The 17,706-nt window shown below is 40.5% G+C and overlaps 1 protein-coding gene across 1 annotated transcript in view; it reads left to right on the forward strand.

Annotated features, from left to right (window-relative positions):
* Window positions 1-15,722, forward strand: part of armh3 (armadillo like helical domain containing 3) — a 28,465-nt gene extending 12,743 nt beyond the window's left edge. Inside the window, exons 18-26 of the mRNA XM_020656786.3 lie at window positions 546-615; window positions 845-905; window positions 996-1,084; window positions 3,089-3,171; window positions 3,661-3,787; window positions 4,476-4,551; window positions 6,808-6,886; window positions 13,133-13,249; window positions 14,343-15,722. Of these exons, the coding sequence (XP_020512442.2) occupies window positions 546-615; window positions 845-905; window positions 996-1,084; window positions 3,089-3,171; window positions 3,661-3,787; window positions 4,476-4,551; window positions 6,808-6,886; window positions 13,133-13,249; window positions 14,343-14,435 (795 nt within the window). The 3' untranslated portion in view covers window positions 14,436-15,722. The remainder of the gene's footprint in view (window positions 1-545; window positions 616-844; window positions 906-995; window positions 1,085-3,088; window positions 3,172-3,660; window positions 3,788-4,475; window positions 4,552-6,807; window positions 6,887-13,132; window positions 13,250-14,342) is intronic.
* The last annotated feature ends 1,984 nt before the right edge of the window (window positions 15,723-17,706 follow it).

Raw genomic sequence — 17,706 nt, forward strand, 5'->3', positions numbered from 1 at the left:
AAAAAAAATACACATCATAGGCATGTACAGGACAGGATCAGCAAAGAGATAAGAGGTACAACTTTGTCAACAGGATTTGCAAATGTTATGTGGCAGCTTCAGCTTTTAAGACTCATGACAACACAGATTATTACTTTAAGTTTTTTGTCTTACAAATGCGTTCTTGTAAAATGATGACAAACCTTGTTTAAATGGTGGTCGAGGTTCCCCAGGGGAAAAAAAACATCCTAAAAGTGTCAGGTTGTAATTGCCTGAGCGAGCCCACTTTACTTACATAAGGTGTATGTCAGCACACTGTGTGACAAATACTGTTGCACTGTATTAAGTTTGGTCATTTTAACACAAGGAGAAAAAAATCTCTGTACACCTGAATGTGTGACAGCTGCTTCTGAGGATGTTGGAACTTCAAGACATTGAGAACAGCTTCCGCACACCGTCTTGCTTTATGCTGACGACAGTGTGCAGGAGCTGTTCTCATTTCCTTACACTTCTTATAAGTGACGTTGCTATTTCACAGCTCAAGTAAATTCTGTAATTTTTTTCAGCCAATGAGACACAGAAAAAAAGCGGTGGACAAGAACATCCCTTCACGGCCTCTGGTGTGTGCGGTTCTAGGTATGAAAAGAAAATCATATCATATATGTTGTTTACTTTGATGTTTGAAATGTTCTAATCCTAAAAATAGCGATCTACTTTCTGAATTAATCTCACTGCCAATGGAATTGGCGACACAGCAGAACACAGCCAAGCAGATTTTTCTCATTGCTTAGGCCATTGTGTGTTTTTTCTGTCACGTTTTTATCAGTCTTACTTTACTCTGTCTCATCTGTGCCTCTTTGTCTAGATCTGATGGTGGAGTTCATTGTCACCCACATGATGAAGGATTTCCCCATGGATTTATACTTGTGAGAACACATACACATCACACATGTTTTACAGTCTCATCCACCAACTAGCGCCATCATTACAGCTTCATGTGTTTGTTTCCTGCACAGGCGCTGTGTGCAGATCATCCACAAACTGCTGTGCTACCAGAAGAAGTGCAGAATCAGATTACACTACACCTGGAGGGAGCTCTGGTCAGGTAAGGAAGCAGCACTAGTCAAGGCCAATTTAGTCAGAATTATTGGACAGGAACTTTTTCTAGAGGACCAAGAGCATTTTGAGGAACCTAACCTGCTTTTGGTCCATCAGTAAGGACAAAAATATCCTGTATGATGCTGGGGCTGTAGTTTTAAAAAGATGAGGAATTTAAGGGGTGAGGCTCCTAGGGTTGACTTTTACTGACACCACAGCAACTAGATTACGACTCTGTGTCAAGTCATTAAGAAAACATGGCTGAACTGAAACAATATCAGGACAAGAGGTGGCCATTTCTATTTGTTTTTTTAATTGTTAAAAATAATGCTTTACTTGAGGCTTCTCACCCAAAATATGAGAAAGGAAGTGTAGACAAGCAACCACACCGGTGAATAAAAGATGAAACGTGGATGAGCAAGCTGCACAGTGAATGAGAAAGCGAGAGCAGCAGTGATGGTAAAAAAAACAATATATTTGAAGAGAAAATACACTAAGAGAGGTCAGAGTTGATGAATAGTCATCGGAAAGTGAACGTTTCTCTTTCAAAATGCACCTTCAATGCCCCGGAGCTTAAATCTCCCTCAGTGTTTTTATAAACCCTCAGGCTTTATCTTTTCGTTTTGCTAATGGAACCCAATATTTTCTATAAGAAATAAAAAGTGTCACACTGTTCGGAGCTGTAGACATACTACAGCGTGAATATCATATCCAAGTGGAAAAATGAATAGGACCTTTACTGCTGGAACAAGAGCTAGATCTCCTCAGCTCAAAACAGCGCTGTGCACTGAAGCCCGACAGGACTTTAAGTTCATCATCATGTTTTTTTAATCAGTGTTCTACATCTGTACAATTCATGTCCAAAGTGACGTACATCTGAGAGTAAGTCCAACTCCAGCAAGGATCTAGAAAGGAGGAAACAACGTCAGTAAGAGCCAACAGACAGCTTTAAGTCCGATCTGACTTTTCTGCCTGGAAAAAACGCTAGGCTACGTGGCAAGGAAACATTTCCTTTGTGGCAGAAAGCTCGAGCAAAACCCGATTCATGTTGAAAGGCTGTCTGCTGAAGAGGCAGAGTGGGATTTTCTGGCATAACTTCACCAACTAACAAGGTGCATGAAGATCTGCTGAAACTGTGCTGGGCTTGGAAAGTGGGATAGAGAGAAATGAAGAAGGAGAAGGATAGAGACAAACAGAGCAACAACAATGAATAAGATAGATTTATAGCTACATGTCAGGGTTAAGATCTTTTCAGCATCAAGCTGTCAGGAGGCGCTGACAAAAACTGTCAGAAATAAAATCTCCTCATAGCTTCCCTTATCAAAGTTTCAGGACGAAATAATTTGCATGAATAGAAGACACATTTCAGTGTGCAGAGGATCTGCTTTATGAGGATCATAAATGGCTCTTGTTTTTTTTATTTTTAAACTAAGACATTATGCTCCTAAAGTCACAAGACCTGTTGTTTTTAAAATGTATCGTGTCATTGAGATTGGATAATGAGTCGTTTAAGAAAGACAACACATCCCGGTGGCCTGTTTTCAGTCTGGTCAACACACAGGAGACGATCCATCAGTCTGTAACGGCCCCATAGCACTGAGTCTCATTAGGATGCATACTCCACTAATCAGACAAATAATCAGCTTAATTCCCTGAGCAACACAAACTCTATCCTCCTGGTGGTGATAATGACACGCCCTGATATAAGACTGGAGAGAGAAATAAGCCAAATTAAAGCGAAAGACGCTTTTATCTTCATTCAGGTTGTTATTTTGCTTTCATGTTTTGGAGCTTGTAAAAGGTTTTTGTGCACATGGCTTTTGTTTTCCTCCATAAGACCTCGATTTGGTGTTGAAAGGTTCCCCCCTCCTGTGTTTCCATTGTCGGCCTTTATAAAAAAAGAACACACACACACACACACACACACACAGGAAAGCAAACTGCTGCCACATGACTCTGCTGACTATCAACAGATTATTTCAAGACTTTTTGCATGTCCCTCTCTGCGCAGCGCTCATCAACCTGCTGAAGTTTCTGCTGTCTAATGAGACCACACTGCTGGCCAAGCACAACATCTTTCATCTAGCCTTACTGGTGAGCCACACACACGCACACACAGGGTTTTGACAAAGTACAATCTTTAATGGACATTTGTTTCCTAGGGATGTGTGTTTTTTCTTGCAGTTATAAGAGAGACAGATCATGTGTCAGTGTTGCTGCTCGTAGTCCAGCTATACACAGACTATAAACTGCTTTAACATTAGATTTAGTTAGCTTTGTAGTATGGAGGGGACAAAATATGCTGAGCTCACAGAATTGTATTCATTTATTTAATGTATATTTGTATAGGGACAAGTATGGAGCAGGTATACCGCTTCCATACTCTTTAGCATTTATAGCCTAAGCTAATTGCAATACCTGTCCCTACATGGGCCTTTAAAATACATAACACTCAACAACAATGATGCCGTTAACTAGTTAATTATTAGTTTGTTTCTTTTACCAAATTTTTCTTGTTTGGATGTTCTAATTCAAGACTGATGTGTGATGTATTTGTCATCCAATATGTGTCTCCTCATCCAGGTAGTGAACTTGTTCAACATGTTCATAACATACGGCGACACATTCCTGCCCACCTCCAACAGCTACGACGAGCTGTACTACGAAATCGTACGAATGCACCAGGTCTTTGACAACCTCTACTGTATGGGTATGTTAGCATGAAGAGTCTTGTGTATAAAAGTCATTTGTAAGTCTAAATTAAAAGCTGTCATGGAGAAATAGGAGCTGGGAAAGAAAAATATTGGGTAAGGTTGATGTTCTTGTAGCCTACAACAGGTTGGATTATGAATTCAGCTTCATGTGCATTTAAGTATTTCAGATTCTAACAGTAATTCAGTGTTTGTATCTAACTACTTAGTTTCTCTTCAGGACAGCAAATCAATAACTTCCTTTGTTTTAAAGAAGCGGCAACTGCCAGTGTTGAAAAATGAAGCCAAAGCAGAAAGTACCTGCAGTTCCTCCATTGTCCACTTGAAGCTAGCCACTGAAACCCCAGAAGTTGCATACATACCCATTCTTTAATTGCCCGTTTTTACTGCAGAAATAAACATGTTTACAGACTGATGAAGGTCTGAGGCGAGGGTTTGTGCAATTATTCAGAGATCGGATAGTGGATAGAGTCAGAAATGGAGGAGAGAGAGATCATGGAGCACACGCACTAACCACTAGGCTACTTTGGTGGATATTCTAAGCTGTTTACTGACATTTCATAAAGACAATAAATTGAGAGTTAAATTAACAGATACATCAGTAAATAAAATAAATGCTATCACGAGTCCTCAACGTGAGTAATGAAAAGAAATGTGTGCATCTTCTCTTCTCATTCTGCCTTCCAGTTTTAAGAGTATCAACCAACACGGGCCAGTGGAAGGAAGCAGCCAGTAAAGTTACACACGCCCTCGTCAATGTTCGGTAAGATCACACACTCACACAAATTTATATACACACACACGCACACACACACAGACACACACACGCACACACACACACGTATAGTCTCAAGGAACATAAACAGTGTACCAAGAATGAGAAAAGAGTTATGAAGCATTGAGCAGAATTGCAAATTGAAAGGACAAAATAAAGTGAATGAAGTCTTTGGAAGTGTAATTTAGCTTCTTCATCTGCCGCCTTTCTTCTATCCCTCCTCTTCCTCCCCGAGGTCCTTCTTTTTGATATTTTTTAAGCCTTTATCTACTTCAACCCAACATTACTGTACTACACACACATTCTGTACAATATCCCCGCTTTACCATTCCTTCTGTAATCTCTCTTTCATCCTCCATCTTCTCTGAGGAGATGATCCTCGGAGGTCACCCTGACATGAAAGCCCCCTGAAGGAACCCATACGAGCGGTATACTCCCAAAAGATTCACCCCCTCACAGGGCTTCTAATCGAACAGACTCCAGTGTTTAAATAATCAGTCACAGGGGTTTAAGGGAAGGAGTGGGAGGAAAAGTTTGAAAGAGTAATATTTGAATGACTAGATGAAGACAGAGAGGTATAAAGAAACCACAGAGACTCTGTTGAAATGAACTCGCATGAAGGGACAAATTCTATTTGACTCCCATCAGTTCTCTGGCCGCCCACACTTCATGACATCCTTATGACCACTAATGAGACTTTTCTGCGTATTTGTCTCTATAATTTATCTGATATATGACAACCTCTAAAATAAACCTTTCCCTCTCACAGTTCTGCAAATATATAAGCTTAGATTACAGTTATAAAGCATCTTATGTTATTGAATGATATGCTAATGCTGGAAAAGACTGCCAATCAAGCAAAGAAATCGAGTAGAATTGAATAAAAGTGTAAGGGCGCACTCAAACCAGGCTATCTGTGCCGTGCCTAAGAACGCCTCACCCCTAAAGTCCAGTTTGTTTGACTAGTGTGAGGTGTGTTTTGGTACGGTGCAGTTCATGCACGAGCACAAGCACGATTACACAATGTGGACAGCCTTCATTATCAAGAAATCCTGGAGTGTTCACAAAGTCAGTAACGTAGGCTGTCATTACTCTGTTGTTCTCTGATGTGTGAACGTGGAATCGACCGTGTGTCCCTTTAATGTTTTTCTATTTTGGAGGCTGCCTAGTCTTGGAGGCTGCCTAATCACGTAAAGCCATGCATGTGTTGTATTACAACGTTATGTACAAGAGGTAACCGGTCCGGTTAGTCCTGGAGCCCCCGGGGAGGGGGGTAATCGTGCTTAAGCACAGTACGGGACAACTTTGCCCAGTGTGAGTGCCCCCTAAGATAAGTGGGTCAAATGTAACTGGTGTTGCTAAGAATTGTGCTTTGTAATTGAATCCCTTAGAAAACATTATATCAGTCGTTTGTTGCTGAACAAATACCAAAAGACTTTTCTAGAATCACACTCTGCAGTTTTAGTACGAGGCTGTTTTTCAATGTTTGTATAAAAACAGTAAACACGTAATACTATAACATGAAAAACTATTTCTGACTCAGTCCTCACAAAGTCATTTCCTTGTTGCTGTTGTCATACAAGGATGCCAACGCTGCTCATAAACACTGCTTACTGAATCATTTATGGCTGCATCAATATCTGACAAACAAACATAAATACAGGATCATAACAATAGATGTGAAAGTTACTGCAGCAGAACCTGCAGGCTATGGCTGGGCAGGCTGACATCATCCCTTTACAAAAGCTCAGATTATTCTGAAACAGTTTTCCCCAGCAGCATGAAAGAAGAACATGCAGATCTTCAGAGGCAGCTTGTTTTGATGCTAAGATCTACACATTATTGTGATGCACTGAGATTTGTAAGGAAAGTGTTTGTGTGAGCTCCTTTAACAGCACACTTTAATCTCACATGAGTTAATCACCATGATTTAATCTGTTTCCATTGTTCTTTGTCAGTTCTTGTTTTACACAATATTTTAGACAATCTTTCCATATCAGCAGAACACACAAGTTGAGCTGGGTAGAAACTGCAGCCCGTGTGGAGCCCCATGCAGATAGAAAATGATTATTTTTTTAAAAGTGGCCCAGACTCTTTGTTAAACTCCTTTCTTATGTAACAACAGATTAATAATCATGGTTTTATAATACAACATTTGTCTGCAAAGTTTGTGTGCGCACATGTTTATGCATGAAAATGTTGATCCTGGATTGAAAGGAAACTCTTTTATTTTTTTTCTTAAAGGGCAATCATCAACCATTTTAACCCCAAGATAGAGTCGTACGCTGCTGTGAACCACATCTCCCAGCTGTCAGAAGAGCAGGTAAAAACAACACACTGTCCGCCCTCTCACACACTGATGAGGAGTCACATGTAAATAAAAATGAACTTAAGAAACATCTCGAGGCCATTAAGGCGAAATCCTCAGAGACATCGCTCTTGTCATTTTAAGAGTAAAACTTGATTAATTTTTTAGTGCGTAATGGAGAACATGCTGTACTTTAAAGTGTTTGGAAAGAGGTTCACTGCGTTTTATTTTGAAAGAGTGTATTCATCTATGAAGTAGTTACGGCTGTGTGGCAGAGACAGATGACTCAAACATCACTTATTAAGATGAGACAAGGAGGGCATTTGTTAACACACCACACTGAACTCAAAACTCTGGCTGATTCATGACAGTCAGGTCAGGCAGGCGAGAGGACACTGCTCATAAACCATACAAAACTTTTAATACTGTACATGACATGTTATGATACACCAGTTTTAATTGCTGTCACTTTTGGACAAACTGAAAGGCAAAAACGTTTAATAATAATCTGCTTAACCTTTTGCAGTCATTCCCTTTTTTTGTTCTGTGTAAAGAAAGATGTCACGGGCAAAAAAACAAGTATAACTGTTGTGGTTTTGTGTTTATTCTGTAAATGTCATGTCCTTTGAATGTCTGTGTTTCTATTATGTCTACAGCCAATCTCAAACAGATCACAGATTTGACACAATATGAGTAACAAATACTTTGCAGACACAAAAACTTTAATGTTATTTTCACACATGCAAAAAAATCCTGAAAATGTCCACCCAGGGTGCATGAGTAAATGTAAACAGACGGATTTTAGACGTCGACTTTACCCAGACTTTTTCCAGCCAGCAACCTGCTAAAATGTTTGCATAAAGTCGGAGGGAGCTGATGAGAAAACCAAGCAGGGAATATTAAGGACAATTCACAACATGCAGGCAGGGATTAAGATGTTTATATCAGGTGATTCGTGCGATCGTTGAGCACATAATGAAGCAGCTTCATACTCTTTTTCTGCTTGACGAAAGGTTAGTCACAGTCAAGCCGTTTATACTGTGAATACGTCCAATTACACGTATCATTAATCTCAAGGGGAAAAAAACTGTCATCAGTGTCAGACTCTGTCCCTTCATCTGCCATCTTCAGTTTCCACAGCATCTTTCGTTATCAGGTCGTACTTCCAGAGAGTTCAAAACTTTCAGGAGTGAATGTTTGAAAACATCCTTAAGAGTGAAGCCCCTCCCCTTCCCCTTGGGGCGCTGGTGGCGCAGTGGTCGGTGTGCGCGCCCAAGTATGGAGGCTGTGGTCCTCCAAGCGGGCGGTCCAGGGTCGAATCCCACCCCTGTGGCTCCTTTCCCGCATGTCATTCCCCACTCTCTCTCTCTCTCTCTCTCTCTCTCTCTCTCTCTCTTTCCATTGCCCTATCTCCATTGGAGGCACGGAAAGCCCAAAAATAAATCTTAAAAAAAAGATTTTAACCAAAGCCCCCTTTAACCAAAACCAGTATCTTGAGTTGCCTGGAAAATATCAGGGGTTCTTGTGTGAAGGGGCTATGGACTTGATTCATTATGGAACAGGAAACCTTCAGAAACAATGAGTCTCCCTTCACAAAACGTGTTGCAGGAGGCTAAGTAGTGTGAGCTCCATTTAAAACTTCAACATTAATGTGGAACTGGTGAGGAGAGGAAAACAGCAGGAGGAATCTGTTTTTTTTAACAAGCTGATAAGAGAATGATGGATCTGGTCATTACACTCCCCAATTACCTCTCTGCTTTTATCAGTTAGATGTATTCACAACAAAGGAAGGAAGGCAGAAGTTAACGTTTGAGCTGAGTGGTTTTATATGATTTTCCACTGGTGATATAACACCCATTACACACATCAGATAGAGTGACTTTGTTATAAACTAGTGTAAAGAAATGTTCTTCTGCAACATTAAAACATTTAAAGATTAATTAAAAAATCAAATTATTCATTTTGACCATTGAAAGGTAAAACTAAGAACTTCTAATCAGTATTAATTTAAGAAAGAGAAGTGTCTCAAGATTACATTTGTTAGGAATTGGTGTGATAAAAAAATAAACTATTTGATTGATCAACAAAGCTCGCTACAGAGCAAAGATAAGTGGAGATTCAAGATTTGTATTTGTCACATGCTCATACAGATGTGCAGTGAAATGTAGAGGCCGTTCAATGCCATGCAATAAACACTCAAAATATCTATTACATGTGTAAACAGTTAATGTAGAAATACAAGATAAGATTAAAATGAATATATAAATATACAAAATGTATCAAATTTAAACCATGTACAGTGTCCAGGGTGTCAAAGTGCAATGTACAGAGTATGAATGTGTGGTGTGTGTGTGCATCATGTTATGAGGTGATATGTATGTGTGATGGTGTGTTTGAGTACCTGTTTCTGCCTGGACAGAACAGAAGTTTGCTTTACTAGTTTTTACTGTGCAACATGTTTGCTTTCTGTGCTAATTCACTAGAAAAGGACATTTCAATTAGCTAATTGATTAAAAAAAATAAACTTGCAGTGACTCTGAATGTTGTGCAAACAAGAAGTGAACAGAAAATGAATACATTGGGAGTCTGGTGCTGAATTGATGACAACACTGTGTTTAGCAGCTAAGTTTTCAAACTCTTACAAGGGTAAATAAATGGCCTTTGCAGCTCTGCACACTACACCTTAGTATAAATATTTGCTATGGGAGGAGCATTGTACTGTGTTGGGATATGTATATACCTAAACAGTTCTGTTTGAAACATATTTCCTAGCCCTCATCACATCATATCTCAGGTTCTCCAGCTGGCTAAAACTTAAAGTAGTTTCTGTTCCTTTAGGAGACATCAGTGAACTAATTATAGAGCAGAACCACAAAAAAACAATAACCAGGATTTACCTAGTCAGCTGTTTCTATCGCTCTGCTTTCAATCAAATTATGATGATAAATTATGATGATGAACTGACTGGTTGTCAGGCTTTATTGCTCTGATCATGAACTTCAATGACCCCGTTTTGTGTCTGACTGGGGACCTTCAGTTCAACATCATTTTCCATCTCTCTCCCCTGCTTTTCTTTCCTCTGTCTGCTGTCATCAACTTCAAAATGACTCTATTCTTACGAATATTTTTTTTTGGGAGAAGCCATTTGTAAGAAAATGTACGTCATTGGTCTCAGAACACTTGAAATGTAGGTCAATTATGGAAAGAGGCAAGAGAGAAATGACTGAGATAGAAAAAGAGCTTTCATCTGAACAAAAGACAAGTTCCATATTACCTCAGTCTGCACAAAATAATAAAATAATTAATAAATAAATAATAGCTGTGGAGACAGAAGTAAAAGACTCAAGATATTGGTACACTGCTGATGAGTCAAACCATTATAATAAGGCAGAATGGAGGTAGAAGAAGCAGGAAGAGATAATGCGCACATTCAGATCATCACTTCTTGAGACCACTCTGTCTTCTAACTCTTCTGCCTCCTCCTTTTCTTTTGGGTTTAAACTGAAGTGTGAATCATTTTATTTTCTTCCTTGTGTTTTTATCAAAATCCACTCAGTGGTGGTTCCATCACTTTCGACGACATGACATCCATGTAGATACATTTCCTGTACAGCATTTACCATAATTAGGGGTCTCACGATTTTACTCACAGGCACTGTTAGCCAGGAGGATTAAGGCCTCGGCCAACCTCAGCTCTACCTCTTCGTCTGTTACTAGATTGACTGAATATTTTGTGGAATCGGCCTGTCCTATATGGTATGGTAAAACACCTCATTAGAAACCAGTGGATGATGTCACTGTGAATACGTTCATGTTTTATACAGTTAATACTGTCTTCTTAGTCTGAGCAGCTCTATTTGGGGCTAATATTTTTTTTTACAACACATATCTTTAGTGAAAGAACTACAGCAAAGAGAAACTGTACACATAATACACCTATAGATAATTAGACTGACTATTATATCTCCTGCATTTAGTGTGCAACGCTTCTGATGGGGACCAATCAACACTCTGTGTGTCTGTGGCAACATGCGGCCGCAATAAAAACAGTTCAAATTGTTTTCCTTGCAAATCCAGTCACACCAGTAACCCTGAGCTTTCCATCTGCCTGAGGTGGTATCTTCATTCCCTGTAGTGACGTTACAAGATGAATGGCCTCCAGAAACACACATCATTAAATCAGGCTGCTGTTCTCTCTGTCACACACATCACAATGTTAGAGCCACAACACACTTCAGCACACCAGACTGCCGTCATACCATCGCTTCAAGATAAAATCATGTCTGCTTAGTGATGCAGAAAGTTGCCCATCTGAGTCCAGAGTGTGTGTATGTGTGTGGGCAAAATGCTGAACCAAACACTTAATGTGTGATAAAGGTTACTTTGCCTCTCATCCTCTGTTTTTCTTTCTGTCTTTCTTTGTTGTTGCTCGAAATCCCTTTCTCCCCCTCTTACTTTCCCTTTTTTCCACTTAACCTGAATGTATATTTGTTGAGGTTCTCCTTCAGTCCTACCTCTGAATTTCCACAGAGAGAGGAAAATGATGGAGAGCTGTGATGGCGCGAGAGAAAAAGAAAGATGGGAGTTTTCATCAGGGTACCATCAGAGGTCGAAATAAAAACAACAGCAGCGAGCAGGGCTGCAGATTTATTAGAAGGAACATAAAGGGAAAATTATGTTTTCCTGCTTCACACCCTCAATTCATGAATTAAATTTCAGCTTTCCACTGGATTATTCCCAGAGTTTAAAGGAGAACATATAGGCTTTGTGCTCACATCTGTGTGTTTACCCAGATGAAAGCTGGACTCGTTTAAGGTGTGTACGTGAATGTGTGTGTTAATAAAGCTCCATGGCATGACAAAGTTCAGCTCATGCATCTCACAGTGAGTGTTTCATAATGTGTGGAGTGTTTTAGGGACATTAATGAAATAATGGAAAAGGTCTGCCTAGGGGCTTTTTCACAGATAAATGGGGGAACATTGAGGTTGGACGTGTGGAAAATCTCTGCATAATTAGCTCTGAATTCAGCTCACCTTATCTCAGCTAGACTTGACCTCAGGCCAGTGTGCACTTTAAACCACAGTACATTCACACACGTTCTCTATTTTCAATTTAATTAGTTGTTTTTATACTCTGACCTTAAAATTGATGAAGAGAGTCTTTTCTGAAAGGACCTCTCACTACAAAAAGGTCCTTATTACCAAAGTCTGTTGTTTGAAACTGCTTCTTAAAGGTTTACTATACGACTTTCAGAGCAGATCAAAAAACAAATGCTCTCCTGCAAGCTCCCCGCTCCCCTCCTGTCTCCACACTAGTGGGGCGGCTGTGGCTCAGTTGGTAGAGTCGGTCAGTCGAAGGTCGGGGTTTCGATCCCCAGCTCCTGCAGATACATGTCCGATGTGTCTTTGGGCAAGACACTTGCCCAAAGACACAACCCCAAGTTGCTCCCGCTGCTTCGGTGGCAGCGTATGAATGGGATTAGTTACTTCTGATGGTCACTTCAAAAATGCTTTGAGGTGTCAGAAGACTACAAAAGCGCAATACAAGCTCAAGTCTATTTACCATTTACTGCCCCCAGTTAGAGACAGCAGCAAATAAGTGACACATCTAAAGACAAAATTCTGCGATCAATTTCAAGTAACAACATGCATCTCAAAGTTGATTCGGTTGTAGATGTTGGTCTTTTTAGTTTTCTCTTTGGTTTGGAAAGCTGGTTGGATCACAGCATCCCACCATCTTTTTAAATGACTAATCCCAGTTTTTATGCGGCCAGTTGACTCTAAAAGGAACCACTTAGCAGACGTTGCGATTCCACAACAGCTTTGTAACGAAGTTGCTTTGATTACGCCTTTGTTCTTAAACATTGCATCTGCAATGGCTTAATTTTGTTGTCCAAATGCATGATTTCACTTAAGGCATTGAAGAAGCTCAAGAAGCATGACTTGTAAACAAACAGCAGGAGCGCCACACAAACACATACTTTTATATGCACACACTCTGCCGGCTCTGGTGTTACATATTGCAACAGTCTCCCCCCTGCCTATTACGCCTCTTATACTACCAATAGGATCTTACAGTAATGCAAACCTTTCTCATGATCAGCCGGGGAAAAAAAATATTACACTGGAATATTGAACACTGATTAATATTTGACTGTTCAATGACTATTCATGTTCAGTGTTCACTGTATGACACATTAAGCTCTCTGTGTTATGCAGCTCTCCAGTAATGTACATTTTCTGTTTCTCTCACCCCTGTCAGGTGCTCGAGGTGGTTCGGACCAACTATGACACACTGACCCTCAAACTGCAGGATGGTTTGGACCAGTTTGAGAGATACTCGGAGCAGCCGAAAGAGTCTGCCTTCTTCAAGGAGCTAGTAAGAGAGAACTGAAAGAGGGCAAGGCATTGTGGGAGTTGAAGGTTTAATATTTAAACAATATAACCAGAGGAAGTGCAGTTGTGCTGAATATTAGTACGACTGTGATTCAGCCAAAGACACAAGGTAGTAGGTTGAGTGCTGAAAATAGTCTTGTACAAGGTTTAAACCTGTGAACAGCGTGTGTGTGTGTGTGTGTGTGTGTGTGTGTGTGTGTGTGTGTGTGTGTGTGTGTGTGTGTGTGTGTGTGTGTGTGTGTGTGTGTGTGTGTGTGTGTGTGTGTGTGTGTGTGTGTGTGTGTGTGTGTGTGTGTGTGTGTGTGTGTGTGTGTGTGTGTGTGTGTGTGTGTGTGTGTGTGTGTGTGTGTGTGTGTGTGTGTTATTGATCAATCAAGACAATAGTCTTCAGAATGACAGAAAAGCTGTGATACATTTAGTTAAAAGTCCCAGACCTTTTGTACTCTTCATTTATTTTTTATTAGATTTTTTGGGGGGCTTTTGAGCCTTTATTGGAGAGATATGACAGTGGATAGAGCAGCAAATCAGGGAGAGAGGGAGAAGGGAATGTCATGTGGGAAAAAAGCCACAGGTCGGATTGGAAACTGGGTGACCCGCTTGGAGTACTATAGTCTGTACATGGAGCGCGCACTAACCACTGCGCCACTAGTGCCCCAGACCTGTTGTCCTCTTTATAAGAACTCATAAAAAGGCCTCTTATCCTTAAACTTAAATAACAGTTTAAGGATAACAACTATTATATACGGTCTTCTAAGTCTCTTCTGACCTATCACTGCAGAGTGAAGGGTAGCAGGAGAGTGGTGACCATGATAGAGGCATAGCAACACATACCCCCCTGTCTTCCAAATGGAACCACTTTTGTTACCAAAAGTAAAGATGGCTACCGCCAGTTGATCTGAACTTCAAAGCTGGAGTTATTATCTGCCATTTGACATGGCTACAACCACTTTTTTTATGTAGCCTACAGTCCATGAAAGAAACACAGGGGTTAAGTGGTAAAGTATGTGTGCTGTGCTAATGTTTTCATTACCGGTAAGTCCTGGTCTGACCCTGTCTGTGTCTTTTTCTCCCTCCAGGTTCGCTCCATCAGTCTGAATGTGAGGAAGAACGTCTCTCTTAACACACTGAGTCAGGACATCTTGCTCAAAGAGTTTTCAACCATCTCCTGAGACACACATTCACACACACACCAAGCCTTCTCCTTTCTTCAGATGGACATGGACAGTACTATTTCTGTGTGCGTATGAACATGTAAACAGACTTTGACACATACAATACAAACACCAAAAGTACAATCCCCCAGTTTTCTTCCAATGATTGCTTTTTGTCCCTCTGTCTCTTAATGAACATTGGAAACATCTCCAAACAGACGGACTTGCTGACGTGCTGGATGCACCTTAGAAAACGACCTGAAAATTCTTCAAACTAAATACCTTTGTGCTTGTTCGTATGTGTGTTTTAACTTTATGGAAGTGCCCGTGTTGCACTGGTTTGTCATGTGCAATCTTCAGTATTGGCTGGACTGTTAACTTACTCATAAAAGTTTAGACGTAGAGGTGAAGAATCATCAAGTATTTTTAAGGAAGATGTTCCCATAGCTCCTGCTGTCAAAGCGGACAGTTTATGATTTTCCCTCCAGTGAATATTAAGGAGATTTAGGCTTTCAGTGAAACATTATTTCCTCGCTAACAGCATCTGAACTGGTGACCCTGAGTATTTTTGAGTTTAAATGTTACTGTAAGAGCTCATAAATTGCAGCATTAACTCTGAATGCTTTCAGTGTGAATGTTAACCCAATTCTCTACATGTTCAAGAGAAATGTTAAAGTATTTTGTATTTACATGATTGTTAAAGGGTAGAATATTTTGAAAAGAAAGTTGAGAATGATCTGAAGTAATGAAATCATTATATAGTCATTGCAAATCTGCTTTCCTGAACAAAGCCATTACTGACATTCACTACAGTTCGTCACTCACAGAGAAAGAGTGTGTGTGTGTGTGTGTGTGTGTGTGTGTGTGTGTGTGTGTGTGTGTGTGTGTGTGTGTGTGTGTGTGTGTGTGTGTGTGTGTGTGTGTGTGTGTGTGTGTGTGTGTGTGTGTGTGTGTGTGTGTGTGTGTGTGTGTGTGTGTGTGTGTGTGTGTGTGTGTGTGTGTGTGTGTGTGTGTGTGTGTGTGTGTGTGTGTGTGATGATTCTTATTCTTAAAAGTGATGAATTCCTGTGTCTCTTGCACAAGAAGCCTGGTTAATGTTAAAAGAAAAATTGATACCTTCAGCTGTTTAATCTCACTCTGGGTCTCTCTCATTCAAAACTTTGGAAGTGGTTATTTTTGACTGGAAGCAGAACTGAATTATGCAATTTCTTTAAATGTAGGGACTAATTTCTTTCCCCTCTTACTCCTGTAGGTATATTTATGTTTGTTTTTTTAAATAAAGGTTTGTTTCCTAATACTAAACTAGTGCTTTCTCTATTGACTTTTCACTTAAAAGGATACTTCACTCCACTCATGTTTTCAATCTGCCCTGTGGGGTGGGGGAGATTCACTCCCAGAATCTAAACTCAACGTCTGCCATCTTGCTTGGATGCTATGCTAACAGGCTCTGTGGAGAAAGTTGAGAAGAACAAAAGTATGATAAAAGTATGTTTCAACTTCAAACTGATATGGATGAAGGGGGTTTTGAAGATCTTGTGCTCCATCGGTTGTTCGTGGCTATCTCTACGAGCTGCAATATAGCGACGAGGTCTTGTGCTGCCTTGGCTGCAGCACATGACCTGCCTGTCGGCGGCAGTGAGGATGAGGAGCCGGGGCCAACTCGAGCTGGGGCGGACTGGTGGTGTCGGTGCACTCAATGTTTGCCTAGGGACACAGACATAGAGTTCGTTTGTTGCCAGGAATTTTCAAGATGCCAATTCCTTCTGCAAGAAATCTCGGTATCAGGTGAAGAAATGGCCATATGTGCAGTAAATGTTTGTATTTATTTATTTATTTTGGGCTTTTCATGCCTTTAATGCAGAGAGAGGACAGTGGGTAGAGTCGGAAACCAGGGAGAGAGAGGGGGGAATGACATGCGGAAAGGGGCCACGGGTGGAAGTGAACCTGGGCCTACCGCTTGAGACGAGAGTCTCAACACATGGGACACGCGCCCTACCACTGCGCCACCACCGCACCCCAATGTCTGTATTTATTGCACATTTCTACTACGTATATGACCCAAATTTAATACAGATTCATGTTTCAACGGGTAAAGTATCCCTTTAAGAAACTTTTATTTTCACATCTAAATTAACTTTCTTTAATATGCTTTGTGTATGTATTAAGATTAAGATTTACTTTATTGATCCTGCAAGGGGAAATTCTGTTTTTACACTGTGTAAGTCATGCAACACACACATAGGATCCTGTTTGTGCATGTGTGTATATTTCAGCCTATGGACATGCACTAATGGAGAGATGTCAGAGTGACGGAACCGCTCCTGAGCTGGTGGTGGGTAGGGGATTTGGTGCCTTGCTCAAGGGCACCTTGGTAGTGCTCAGGAAGCGATCTGGCACCTCTCCAGCTACCAGACCAACTTCCATATTTGGTCTACACCAGGACTTGAGCCGGCGACCCTCCGGTTCCCATCCCAAGTCCCTACAGACTGAGCTACTACCGCCCCCCTAAGTATGCAAGCTCTCCAACAACAATCCACATCAGCACACACAAACACACACACACACAGACACACATTGTCCTCTGCTGACTGAGTCAGGATGTGATACATGGGGTGTCAGAGGGTGGCTTGATTTCTTATCCCACACTGCAGAAGTGAAATATGAGTTTTCATGCGCTGAATACTGTCCTTGATAACAAATGCTTTTTCCTGGGATCATTTCTTTATTTCTTGTCCCCTGTTGAGACCCGTATGAACTGTTGAATAAAACGTCAAGCGGCTTACACCCAATTGATGGAGTGTGTTTGAGTGAGTTTGCAAAGAGGATGGCTGCATGCTAAGCCTCAACCATTCTATTACATAATGTTTTAGCCCAACTATTTTTGTCAAAGAAAAATAAAACTCAAGTGTAAAACACAACTCAAGTATGCACATATTTACACCACCTTCAGAGAATTATAGATTGTTCTTTTAGCCAATTAGAATAGAAAAGAATAACTGACTTAAGGAAGTGTTTATGCTTCTTTAAACTTAATTTAGGTGTTGATCAACACCTGAGGAAAATATCTAGAAATGGATCTCAGCGTAAATTCAAGCATTCATTCACATATTCTTCATTCAACTTGTCAATCCCTCTTTTCCACTCCCTCTGTTTCTTTACTTCTTGGGATGTCATACTTCTGAATGTTGAATATTTCTTTGATTTTGCCAAGTAACAGCCTGCTATTCTGTTTGACTATGACACTGATAGAATTAATCCATAGTATTGTAGCTTAGATGTTTGTTTAACC

Source organism: Labrus bergylta, chromosome 1 (genome assembly GCF_963930695.1).
Source record: "Labrus bergylta chromosome 1, fLabBer1.1, whole genome shotgun sequence".
In the NCBI taxonomy this organism is placed as follows: Eukaryota; Metazoa; Chordata; class Actinopteri; order Labriformes; family Labridae; genus Labrus; species Labrus bergylta.